The sequence below is a fragment of the Bufo gargarizans genome, chromosome 3, assembly GCF_014858855.1.
Source record: "Bufo gargarizans isolate SCDJY-AF-19 chromosome 3, ASM1485885v1, whole genome shotgun sequence".
In the NCBI taxonomy this organism is placed as follows: domain Eukaryota; kingdom Metazoa; phylum Chordata; class Amphibia; order Anura; family Bufonidae; genus Bufo; species Bufo gargarizans.
Genome location: NC_058082.1, coordinates 78,402,219 through 78,415,379, shown reverse-complemented (window position 1 = coordinate 78,415,379; position 13,161 = coordinate 78,402,219). Strand labels below are relative to the sequence as shown.

At 48.7% G+C, this 13,161-nt stretch overlaps 1 protein-coding gene across 1 annotated transcript in view; it reads left to right on the top strand.

Moving 5' to 3' along the window:
- Positions 1 to 13,161, top strand: part of LOC122932848 (WD repeat-containing protein 49-like) — a 190,342-nt gene that overhangs the window by 85,944 nt on the left and 91,237 nt on the right. The window contains exon 15 of the mRNA XM_044287488.1: positions 10,695 to 10,846. Within this exon, the coding sequence (XP_044143423.1) occupies positions 10,695 to 10,846 (152 nt within the window). The remainder of the gene's footprint in view (positions 1 to 10,694; positions 10,847 to 13,161) is intronic.

Sequence of the window (13,161 nt, the reverse complement as noted above, 5' to 3'; positions counted from 1 at the left end):
AAAACACTGCTTGTCTCGTCTCTTAATAGATTTGGCGTATATTATGACAGTTCATGCGCAGGAAAAGGAAAACCAACATCCAGCTATGAGCTGTCATACAGTTCTAAGCTATGAAATACTGTATGCCGGTGTCTGATATACGTAAACTATAGTAAATATGTTGGGCTGCAGGAAACCCCTCTGCTTACCCCTGCAAACGTTTTAAGAAAGCGGCGGGAGAGCGTAAAATGTAAAAAAAAAATCAAAATTTTTGTGCAAAATTCCACTTGCTCTAAAATCTATGGCTTCCATACATCTTTTTCTGGCCCAGAGTGTATTCTACCCGCATTAACGCAAAGTGAGTCATATAGTATTCCAGAAAGAAGGAAGTAATATACATTTAAAGGGGTTCTCTGGGCTTTTAATATTGATGACCTATCCCCAGCATAAGTCATCAATATCAGATCAGAGGGGGTCCGATACCTGGCACCCCTGCCAATTAGCTTTATGAGGAGATGGCGCGCGCAGTGTCTCCGTCTCTCTTTCTGCTGCTGCTATGTCTATGGCCGATCTCATATTGATTACCTAAGCTAATAAAAGCCCGGAGAACCCCTTTAAAGAGGACCTGTCAATTCTAAAGGATCTATTCTTGATTGTATGTTGTGCTATTCCTCTTTTATTCCTACTAGAAGTTTTTGAATAAATTGCCAGCAGTCTGCAATAAAGGTCCAAATGGGTGTTTCCATTTGGGGTGTGTCCCTGAAAAGTCTGAGGGTGCCTTCACATGTGGCAGATTTTGTGGCAGAAATTTCCATGTTCCATTCTGTGCAGGGACCCCCTCCCCCCGCCCAACTGGCAACACCTATCTGGACCTGTATTGCAGACTAGCAGGGATAACAGAGGAATGGCACAACATATAGTAGATACTAAAACAGACCTGTCAGGGGAGGTGACATCTCCGCAAATTTTGTAGGTTGTGTTTCCGTGTGTCTTCAGTTTAAGTTTTTTTTTGTGGACTGCAAAAAAATAAGGCTTTAATTCTTGAAATGTAATATATACAGGTTTCCCAGCAACCATCCGCAAAAAAAAAAACGGATGCAGATGACATACAGATGGCTTCCGTTGATCATCCGCATTTTTTTGTGGAGCCATTGATTTCAATGGGTCCGCAAAACCTTTATTGCGGGCAAGAATAGGACATGCAATACTTTTTTTGTGGACGGGAAACACGGACAGTAGACGCGGAAAAGAAATGGTTGACTACATCGCAATTTTAACGGCTCCATAGAAATGTATGAGTAACCATCCGATCAGCCAAAAAAAAAACGGAACGGACGCAGAGAAAAACAACTATTGTGTGCATGTAGCCTTAACCGTGTGAAATCCAATTGAGAGTGAACTGTATTTTTCAAACCATTAGGCCCCTTTCACACGGGGCGAGTATTCCGCACGGATGTGATGTGTGAGTTGAACGCATTGCACCCGCACTGAATACCGACCCATTCATTTCTATGGGGCTGTTCACATGAGCAGTGATTTTCACGCAATTCACTTGTGCGTTGCGTGAAAATCGCAGCATGCTCTATATTCTGCGTTTTTCACGTAACGCAGGCCCCATAGAAATGAATAGGGTTGCGTGAAAATCGCAAGCATCCGCAAGCAAGTGCGGATGCGGTGCGATTTTCACGCACAGTTGCTAGGAGACGATCGGGATGGAGACCCGATCATTATTATTTTCCCTTATAAGGCCTCATGCACACGACCGTTTTTTTTAAGGTCCGCAAAAACGGGGTCCGTAGGTCCGTGATCCGTGACCGTTTTTTCGTCCGTGGGTCTTCCTTGTTTTTTGGAGGATCCACGGACATGAAAAATGAAAAAAAAAATCTAAGTCAAGTTTGCCATTGAAATGATAGGATAAAACGGACACGGATCACGGACACGGGTGACAATCTTGTGTGCATCCGTGATTTTTCACGGACCCATTGACTTGAATGGGTCCATGAACCGTTGGCCGTGAAAAAAATAGGACAGGTCATATTTTTTTCACGGCCAGGAAACACGGATCACAGATGCGGCTGCCAAACGGTGCATTTTCCAATTTTTCCACGGACCCATTGAAAGTCAATGGGTCCGTGAAAAAAAATGGAAAACGGCACAACGGCCACGGATGCACACAACGGTCGTGTGCATGAGGCCTAACATGGTTATAAAGGAAAATAATAGCATTCTGAATACAGAAAAAAATAAAAAAATTAGTTAACTCACCTTAATCCACTTGATCGCGAAGCCCGGCATCTCCTTCTGTCTTCATCTTAGCTCTGTGCAGCAACAGGACCTGTGGTGACGTCACTCCGGTCATCACATGATCCATCACCATGGTAAAAGATCATGTGATGACCGGAGTGACGTCACCACAGGTCCTGTTGCTGCACAGTGCTAAGATGAAGACAGAAGGAGATGCCGACTGCGTGATCAAGTGGTTAAATAATTTTATTTTATTATTTTTTAACCCCTCCAGCTCTATTGTACTGTGCATTCTGTATTCAGAATGCTATTATTTTCCCTTATAACCATGTTATAAGGGAAAATAACACAATCTACAGAACACCGATCCCAAGCCTGAACTTCTGTGAAGACGTTTGGGTACCAAACATGCGCGATTTTTCTCACGCGAGTGCAAAACACATCACAATGTTTTGCACTCGCGCGGAAAAATTGCGCGTGTTCCCACAACGCCCGTCTGAAAGAGGCCTTAGAAGCACTATTGTCCTGCTGCACCACAATGTCCTGCTGTAGGCTGATACCTGTAGGCTGTTCGGGCATGCTGGGAGTTGTAGTTTTGCAACAGCTGGAGGGCCGCAGTTTAAGGATGCCTGCTCTAAAGGAACAACTTTTAGCAAATGAGGCAGTGGAAAAATGGCTCAAGGGTCCTTGAAAACGGTCTAGGCAGAATCCCTTCTGTCCTATGAGGGGGCCTGGTTTGATCCTCGCTATGGGGCCCATACGTCTCTATGTACGCCACTGGTCTAAGGTAGTGGTGAGCTGAATGTCACCAGCTCTGGTGGTCTAGGATAGTGGAGTGGGTTAGTATATGATTTCCTGAAAGTCTAGAGACATGCCCCCTTCCTTGGTGGTATAGGGTAGAAGAGGGGGCTGTACATACATCATATGACTTTACAATTCTCAATATAACAGGAAGCTGAGCGTGATGTGCGCCCCATGTTCAGCTTCCCTCATGGAATGTCTGGCAGTGTCATTGCTGTGCTATGTGCTTTGTGTTATTACATTAGACAGTTAACTTTTATATATATATATATATATATATATATATATATATATACATACAGGTCCGTCTAAAAAAATTTGCATATTGTGATAAAGTTCATTATTTTCTGTAATGTACTGATAAACATTAGACTTTCATATATTTTAGATTCATTACACACCAACTGAAGTAGTTCAAGCCTTTTATTGTTTTAATATTGATGATTTGGGCATACAGCTCATGAAAGCCCAAATTTCCTATCTAAAAAAATTAGCATATTTCATCCGACCAATAAAAGAAAATAGTTTTTAATACAAAAAAAGTCAACCTTCAAATAATTATGTTCAGTTCTGCACTCAATACTTGGTCGGGAATCCTTTTGCAGAAATGACTGCTTCAATGCGGCGTGGCATGGAGGCAATCAGCCTGTGGCACTGCTGAGGTGTTATGGAGGCCCAGGATGCTTCGATAGCGGCCTTAAGCTCATCCAGAGTGTTGGGTCTTGCATCTCTCAACTTTCTCTTCCCAATATCCCACAGATTCTCTATGGGGTTCAGGTCAGGAGAGTTGGCAGGCCAATTGAGCACAGTAATACCATGGTCAGTAAACCATTTACCAGTGGTTTTGGCACTGTGAGCAGGTGCCAGGTCGTGCTGAAAAATGACATCTTCATCTCCATAAAGCTTTTCAGCAGATGGAAGCATGAAGTGCTCCAAAATCTCCTGATAGCTAGCTGCATTGACCCTGCCCTTGATAAAACACAGTGGACCAACACCAGCAGCTGACATGGCACCCCAGACCATCACTGACTGTGGGTACTTGACACTGGACTTCAGGCAGTTTGGCATTTCCCTCTCCCCAGTCTTCCTCCAGACTCTGGCACCTTGATTTCCGAATGACATGCAAAATTAGCTTTCATCCGAAAAAAGCACTTTGGACCACTGAGCAACAGTCCAGTGCTGCTTCTCTGTGGTCAGGCGCTTCTGCCGCTGTTTCTGGTTCAAAAGTGGCTTGACCTGGGGAATGCGGCACCTGTAGCCCATTTCCTGCACACGCCTGTACACGGTGGCTCTGGATGTTTCTACTCCAGACTCAGTCCACTGCTTCCGCAGGTCCCCCAAGGTCTGGAATCAGTCCTTCTCCACAATCTTCCTCAGGGTCCGGTCACCTCTTCTCGTTGTGCAGCGTTTTCTGCCACACCTTTTCCTTCCCACAGACTTCCCACTGAGGTGCCTTGATACAGCACTCTGGGAACAGCCTATTCGTTCAGAAATTTCTTTCTGTGTCTTACCCTCTTGCTTGAGGGTGTCAATGATGGCCTTCTGGACAGCAGTCAGGTCGACAGTCTTACCCATGATTTCGGTTTTGAGTAATGAACCAGGCTGGGAGTTTTTAAAAGCCTCAGGAATCTTTTGCAGGTGTTTAGAGTTAATTAGTTGATTCAGATGATTAGGTTAATAGCTCGTTTAGAGAACCTTTTCATGATATGCTAATTTTTTGAGATTTTTGGGGTTTTCATGAGCTGTATGCCCAAATCATCAATATTAAAACAATAAAAGGCTTGAACTACTTCAGTTGGTGTGTAATGAATTGTCATGGTCTTACCTCCTTGCTGTTCCCTTCGTTTGACATGTGCTGGCGGCCATCTTGGTTTCTGGGTTTTCTTGTAGCCTCCCACCCTGCGGCTCCTCCTTCCCACTGGGAGGAGCTGGATGCCCAGCTCATATATATAGGAGGTCTGTGGCTTCAGTTCCTTGCTTGGTCCTCCTGTGTTCACATGCTTCCAAGACTGCTGCTGCTTCTGGTTCCTGATCCTGGCCTCGTCTGACTACCCCATTGGTTCCTGATTCCGGCTTCGTCTGACTACCCCGTTGGTTCCTGATTCCGGCTTCGTCTGACTACCCCGTTGGTTCCTGTTCCTGGCTTCGTCTGACTACCCTTCTGGTTCCTGACCTCTGTCTCCGCAAGACCCTGCTTCGGTTTAGCCATCCGTTCGGACTTTGCTTACGGCTTGCTCTTCAATAAAACCTTCTTATTTTCCACTTATCTCTTGTTGTACGTCTGGTTCATGGTTCCATGACATTAGGACCAAGCCCTGAATTCTGACGGTACAGGGCCACCCTCGCTACCTACGCTGGTTGCCAGACTTGATCAGCAGGATCACCTGTTGGGTCGGTTCACTGTGGCGTTGCAAACCCTGCTTGAACGCACGGCTCATTTAGCTTCCGTTGCCGATGGGTCGGTTGTCGCTCCTGGGCCCGCTCCTACTGCCGCTCCGGTTGTTGCGCCAGAGTCTACCATGACACCTGTTGCTGCGCCTGTGGTGTTTCAGGGTATGACCGGTTCTGCCCCCCTTCCACAGCGCTTTGGGGGAGAGCCAACTCAGTGCCGAGGTTTCCTTAACCAGGTGGGCATTTACTTCGAGTTGCTGCCACATGCCTTTCCTACTGAGATATCAAGGGTGGGCTTCTTGATCTCGCTGCTCTCGGACAAGGCCTTGGCCTGGGCCAGCCCTTTATGGGAGAACAACAATCCGGTGGTTGCCGAGTTTTCCGGTTTTGTTGCTTCTCTTCGGAAGGTATTCGATGTGCCGGCTCGTGCTGCCTCTGCTGCGAAGCTCCTTATGTCCATCAGACAGGGTTCACGATCCGTAGCTGAATACGCCATTGAGTTTCGTACCCTGGCAGCAGAGGTGGGCTGGAATAATGAGGCTCTGGTCGCTGCTTTCTCTCATGGTCTCTCGGATGCCTTGAAGGATGAGGTTGCAGCTAAGGACCTACCAGTGGAGCTCGAGTCTCTTATTTCTTTCCTGATTTTGATTGACACCAGACTCAGGGAGAGACCTTCCTTTAAGGAGAGCCTGCGGAGGTCTCCTAACAGATTGGCGCCTACGTTTGCTGTCCCACCCGTGCCTCCCTCTCCTCCCACGCCTCCTGGGGATGACTTGTCTGGGGGTGAACCCATGCAGCGGGGGTTTGCTCGCCTGTCTGAGGGGGAGAGGGTACTCCGGAGACGCGAGGGCCGATGCATGTACTGTGGTCTCGGTGGGCATTTTCGGTTGGCATGTCCGAACCGTCCGGGAGAACGCTCGCACCTGAGGTCCTGTCGGGGGCAGATCTTGGGTGGAGTCTCCTCGTCCCCGGTTTCCCGTGTTGACAAACCACTGATCACGGTTGTCCTCTCCTGGGTCGGGGGCTCGGTGACGACCCAGGCGTTGGTGGACTCTGGTGCTGGTGGTTTGTTCATTGATAGAGTGTTCGCTGCCGCCAATTCCATTCCTCTGCAGCCTCGAGGTTCCCCACTGGCTCTTGAGGCGATAGACGGCAGACCCCTTCTGCCGCCACACGTGACTCATGAGACCCTTCCAGTGGGGATAGCCATTGGTGCCGTTCACAGAGAGTCGGTCTGTCTCCAGGTTATTTCGTCTCCACACTACTCGGTGGTCTTGGGGTACCCCTGGCTCCAGAAGCATAATCCGACTTTCGATTGGAGATCGGTCGAGATCCTCTCGTGGTCACCGCAGTGTGGGGCTAGTTGCATCCATGGGCCTGTCAAGTTGCTGTGTACTTCCTCGGACTCTCTGTTGCCTCCTGAATACGAAGAGTACCGGGATGTATTCGATAAGGTGCGCGCGGTTGCCCTACCTCCGCACCGCCCATACGATTGTGCCATAGAGTTACAATCCGGTGCCGTTCCTCCTCGTGGCAAAGTCTATCCACTGTCGGTAGCGGAGAATGAGGCCATGGAGGAGTACGTGAGGGAGGCGCTTTCACGCGGACACATTCGCAAATCCTCGTCCCCGGCAGGGGCTGGATTTTTCTTTGTGAAAAAGAAGGGCGGCGAGTTGAGGCCTTGCATCGATTACAGGGGTCTCAATCGCATCACGATCAAGAACGCTTACCCGATACCCTTGATTTCCGAGCTGTTCGATCGCCTCAAAGGGGCCACGGTCTTTACCAAACTCGACCTGAGGGCGGCATATAACCTGGTAAGGATCAAGGCGGGCGATGAGTGGAAGACCGCGTTTAACACCAGGACCGGTCATTATGAATCCTTGGTTATGCCCTTTGGGTTGTGCAATGCGCCCGCAGTCTTCCAGGAATTCATCAACGATGTTTTCCGTGACCTGTTGCAGCAGTGTGTGGTGGTCTATTTGGATGACATCTTGGTATATTCTGCATCCATGGAGGCCCACATTCTGGATGTCAGACGAGTGTTGCAACGCTTACGAGAGAACAAGCTGTTCGGTAAGCTTGAGAAATGCGAATTTCACCGATCCCAGGTAACCTTCTTAGGTTACATCATTTCCGCTGAGGGGTTCTCCATGGATCCTGAGAAGGTTTCGGCTGTCTTACAGTGGCCCCAGCCCAGTGGGCTTCGTGCCCTGCAGCGCTTTTTGGGCTTCGCCAATTATTATCGGAAGTTCATCAGGGACTTTTCCATGCTAGCCAAGCCTCTCACGGATCTGACCAGGAAGGGCAGTAATCCTCAGGTCTGGCCGCTCGAGGCCATCCGAGCTTTTGAGGCTCTAAAGTCCGCCTTTGTGTCGGCTCCGATTCTGTCGCATCCCAACCCTGGGTTGCCTTTTGTCCTCGAGGTGGACGCGTCTGAGACGGGAGTAGGCGCCCTCCTGTCTCAGCGTGGAACACCAGAGGGTCCTCTGCTTCCTTGTGGGTTTTACTCCCGGAAACTGTCTTCCGCGGAGTGCAACTATCAGATTGGTGACAGGGAGTTATTGGCCATCGTGCAGGCCCTTAAAGAATGGAGGCACTTGCTCGAGGGCTCGGTGGTTCCGGTTCTCATCCTGACGGACCACAAGAATCTGACCTACCTCTCTGAGGCCAAGAGATTGACACCACGTCAGGCCAGATGGGCTCTGTTCTTGTCACGTTTTAATTACGTGGTCTCCTACCTACCCGGCTCCAAGAACATCAGAGCGGATGCCTTATCACGGCAGTACTCCGAGCTGTCCGGGGAGGAGTCGATTCCGACTACGGTCATACCCCCGAATCAGATCCTGGCCGCTATTCGCACCAGCCTGACTTCTCCTCTGGGTGAGCAGATTTTGGCGGCTCAATCTGGTGCTCCCTCTGGGAGACCCAACGGCAGATGTTTTGTGCCTGAGGAGTTGCGCACTCGGTTGTTGCGAACCTACCATAACTCCAAGGCCGCGGGGCACCCTGGAAAGAATCAGCTGTCCTGGGCGGTTTCACGTCTGTTCTGGTGGCCTTCTCTACGTTCCGACATCGCCGCATATGTAGCGGCATGCTCCGTTTGTGCCCAGAGTAAGTCCCCTCGGCACCTTCCGTTGGGCCTTTTGCAACCCATAGCCACCGGGGAGCGTCCATGGTCACACCTGGGGATGGATTTCATTGTGGACCTCCCTGCATCCCGAGGCCATACGGTCATTCTCATGATTGTGGATCGGTTTTCCAAAATGTGCCACTGTGTTCCTCTCAAGAAGTTACCCTCTGCACAAGAGTTGGCCTCGATTTTTGCCAGGGAGGTCTTCCGGTTGTACGGTTTGCCCAAGGAGATTGTGTCGGATCGGGGGAGTCAGTTTGTGTCCAGGTTCTGGCGCGCCTTTTGCTCCCAGTTGGGGATTCATCTCTCTTTCTCCTCGGCCTACCACCCTCAGTCCAATGGGGCCGCAGAACGATCCAATCAGGCCTTGGAGCAATTCCTTCGTTGCTATGTCTCCGATCACCAAGACAATTGGGTTGACCTCCTGCCTTGGGCTGAGTTTGCCAGGAACACGGCGGTGAACTCTTCCTCTGGGACGTCTCCCTTCATGGCCAATTATGGGTTCCAACCTGCCGTGTTACCGGAGGTATTCTCTCCCCAGGATATTCCGGCTGTGGAGGATCACCTTTCCGTCCTACGTGCTTCTTGGGTACAGATCCAGAGGTCCCTTGAGGTCTCTGCGCAGCGCCAGAAACTCCAGGCTGATCGCAGACGAGCGCCCGCTCCTTCCTACCAGGTCGGAGACCGCGTATGGTTGTCCACCCGCAACCTCAACCTTCGAGTGCCCACTCCCAAGCTGGCGCCTCGCTTTGTTGGTCCCTTCCGAGTGCTTCGCAGGGTAAACCCGGTAGCCTATGCCCTTGCGCTTCCTCCTGGCATGCGGATCTCCAACGTGTTTCATGTCTCCCTGTTGAAGCCACTGGTGTGTAATCGTTTCACTTCCTCGATTCCTCGGCCTCGTCCGGTCCAAGTGGGCAATCGTGAGGAGTATGAGGTGAGCAATATCCTGGACTCACGCCTGGTCCGCGGCCGGGTGCAGTTTTTGGTCCATTGGCGTGGTTATGGTCCAGAGGAGCGTTCCTGGGTTCCCTCCGCAGATGTCCATGCTCCTGCTTTGCTCCGAGCCTTCCACGCACGCTTCCCTCAGAAACCGTTCCTTACTCCGCGGAGGAGGGGCCCTTGAGGGGGAGGTACTGTCATGGTCTTACCTCCTTGCTGTTCCCTTCGTTTGACATGTGCTGGCGGCCATCTTGGTTTCTGGGTTTTCTTGTAGCCTCCCACCCTGCGGCTCCTCCTTCCCACTGGGAGGAGCTGGATGCCCAGCTCATATATATAGGAGGTCTGTGGCTTCAGTTCCTTGCTTGGTCCTCCTGTGTTCACATGCTTCCAAGACTGCTGCTGCTTCTGGTTCCTGATCCTGGCCTCGTCTGACTACCCCATTGGTTCCTGATTCCGGCTTCGTCTGACTACCCCGTTGGTTCCTGATTCCGGCTTCGTCTGACTACCCCGTTGGTTCCTGTTCCTGGCTTCGTCTGACTACCCTTCTGGTTCCTGACCTCTGTCTCCGCAAGACCCTGCTTCGGTTTAGCCATCCGTTCGGACTTTGCTTACGGCTTGCTCTTCAATAAAACCTTCTTATTTTCCACTTATCTCTTGTTGTACGTCTGGTTCATGGTTCCATGACATGAATCTAAAATATATGAAAGTCTAATGTTTATCAGTACATTACAGAAAATAATGAACTTTATCACAATATGCTAATTTTTTTAGAAGGACCTGTATATATATATATAATTCAGATAGTTAGGGGGAGATAGTCAGTGTAGGTTAGATAGTGATATAGTGTAGCTGATATTGCTGAAAATTCACAGGCGCGAATATATTGGAGCACTCTATCTGCATATAAAGCTATTGTAATGTTCTGCTGTGCCAACCCTTTTCTCCAGCCTCAGAAAACTTATACCAGCTTGAAAAATGTAGCAAAGGTGACCCACACCTGTATTGTGCGTGCATTACGCAAATATTACATTGCCGATTTTCGCAATCAAGAATGTAATTGAATTCGCGAATATATGATAACTATTCTACAAAATATCTGCGAAATATTGCGAATTCGAACATTGCCCCTTCCGCTCATCACTATTGGACACTAGAGATTTGCTGGTTTGTATAGTGCATCTGGTAAACTTCCTCTTATGTGTTTCAGATATGGGATATCCAGAGTCAGACATGTTTATTTACAGCCTGCTCCAAATCCAGCGGGATCAGGGGAGAACTCACCGCCTGCCTTTATATCCCAGAAATCAGAGCGCTCTGTGTGACCACCGACTCCATCGCCCTTCTGCAGGTCAAACTAAAGTAAGAGACAACAAGGGGAATTTACCATTATATTTGTGCCAGAAAACTTGCATCAAAAAGTTTGTGCCAACTCTCCACATTTATCAACGCCGACTTTTTAAAGGGCACATTTATCAAGCTTGCCTGTTTTTTGGCGTAAAATTAAACAGGCGTATTTCATTCTGCTGTCTTTCTTTTGCCAAGAATTTATTAAAACTCAGGCCTCTTTCACATGACCGTGCGTTTTTCACAGATCCGTTGTTCCGTTTTTTGTTTCCATTGTGTTTCCGTTTCTGTTCCGTTTTTACGTATGGCATGTACAGTATACAGTAATTACATAGAAAAAAATGGGCTGGGCATAAAATTTTCAATAGATGGTTCCGCAAAAACGAAACGGATACGGAAGACTTACGGATGCATTTCCGTATGTGTTCCGTTTTTTTGGCGGACCCATTGACTTGAATGGAGCCACGGAACGTGATTTGCGGGCAATAATAGGACATTATCTATCTTTCATCTGAACGGAAAAATGGAAATACGGAATGCATACGGAGTACATAAATTTTTTTTTGCGTATTTGCGGAACCAGTATACGGAATGCAAAAAACGGCCCATAAAACTGAAAAAATAAAACGGTCGTGTGAAAGAGAGGCCTCATACAGCAGTTCATGAATTAGACTAGAAGTATTGTTACCAGTCTGACCCCTGGTGGTTGTTTATCAGTTAGACGGGTTCATATTCACTTAGACTCTTCTGCAATTTGCGCAACGGAACGGGTGCCAGCAATATAAATGCCTATTCTTGTCCGCAAAGCGCAGACAAGAATAGGACATGTTAGATTTTTTTTAGCGGGGCCGCGGAAAGGAGCAACGGCTGCGGACAGCACACGGAGTGCTGTCCGCATCTTTTGCAGCCCCATTAAAGTTAATGGATCCGCATTCGAGCCTCCAAAACGGCGTCTCGGATGCGAACCCAAACAACGGTCGTGTGCATGAGGCCTTAGGCTACATGCACACGAACGTTGTTTGTTTCCATGTTACTTTTTTTTTTGCGGATAGGACGGTGACCCATTAATTTCAAAATTTAGAAAAGTTAGGAAACTTCTGAATTAGGAGGCTACATGCACACGAACATTGTTTGTGTCCATGTTCCTTTTTTTTTTTTTTTGCGGATAGGACGCGGACCCATTAATTTCAATGGGTCCGCAAAAAATGCAGACAGCACACAGTGTGCTGTCCGCATCAGTATGTCCGTTCCGTAGCCCCGCAAAAAAAATAGAACATGTCCTATTCTTGTCCGTTTTAGGCATTGTTACAATGGATCTGCAAAAAAAAAAAAAAAAAAAAAAAAAGGATGGCATATGGCAATTTGCGGACCGCAAAACACATACGGTCGTGTGCATGCAGCCTTAGGCCTCTTTCACACTTGCGTTGTCCGCTTGCCGGAATTACACGCCGGATCCGGAAAAACGCAAGTGTACTGAAAGCATTTGAAGACGGATCCGTCTTCAAAATGCTTTCAGTGTTACTATGGCACCCAGGACGCTATTAAAGTCCTGGTTGCCATAGTAGTAGTGGGGAGCGGGGGGAGCAGCATACTTACCATCCGTGCGGCTCCCGGGGCGCTCCAGAGTGACGTCAGAGCGCCCCAGGCGCATGGATGACGTGTACATGCGATCACATCATCCATGCGCTTGGGGCGCCCTGACGTCACTCTGGAGCGCCCCGGGAGCCGCACGGATGGTAAGTATGCTGCTCCCCGCTCCCCACTGCACTTTACCATGGCTGCCAGGACTTTAGCGTCCCGGCAGCCATGGTAACCATTGAGAAAAAGCTAAACGTTGCATCCGGCAATGCGCCGAAACGACGTTTAGCTTAAGGCCGGATCCGGATCAATGCCTTTCAATGGGCATTCATTCCGGATCCGGCCTTGCGGCAAGTGTTCCGGATTTTTGGCCGGAGCAAAAAGCGCAGCATGCTGCGCTATTTGCTGCGGCCAAAAAACGTTCCGTTCCGGAACTGAAGACATCCTGATGCATCCTGAAGGACGGACTGTCCATTCAGAATGCATTAGGAAAATCCTGATCAGTATTCTTCCGGCATAGAGCCCCGACGACGGAACTCTATGCCGGAAGACAATAACGCAGGTGTGAAAGAGCCCTTAGTCTAAAAGATCAAAATAGGTGAACGAGGCACAAATGCCTCCAAAACAGATGCAATCAGTAGTAAATGCAACAAAAAAATAAGATTGTCTAAAACAGCATTTTCTAAACTAGAAACAGGCGCAAACAATTTAGTAAATATGCCCCAATCTTGTAATATCTCTTGGCAACAGTG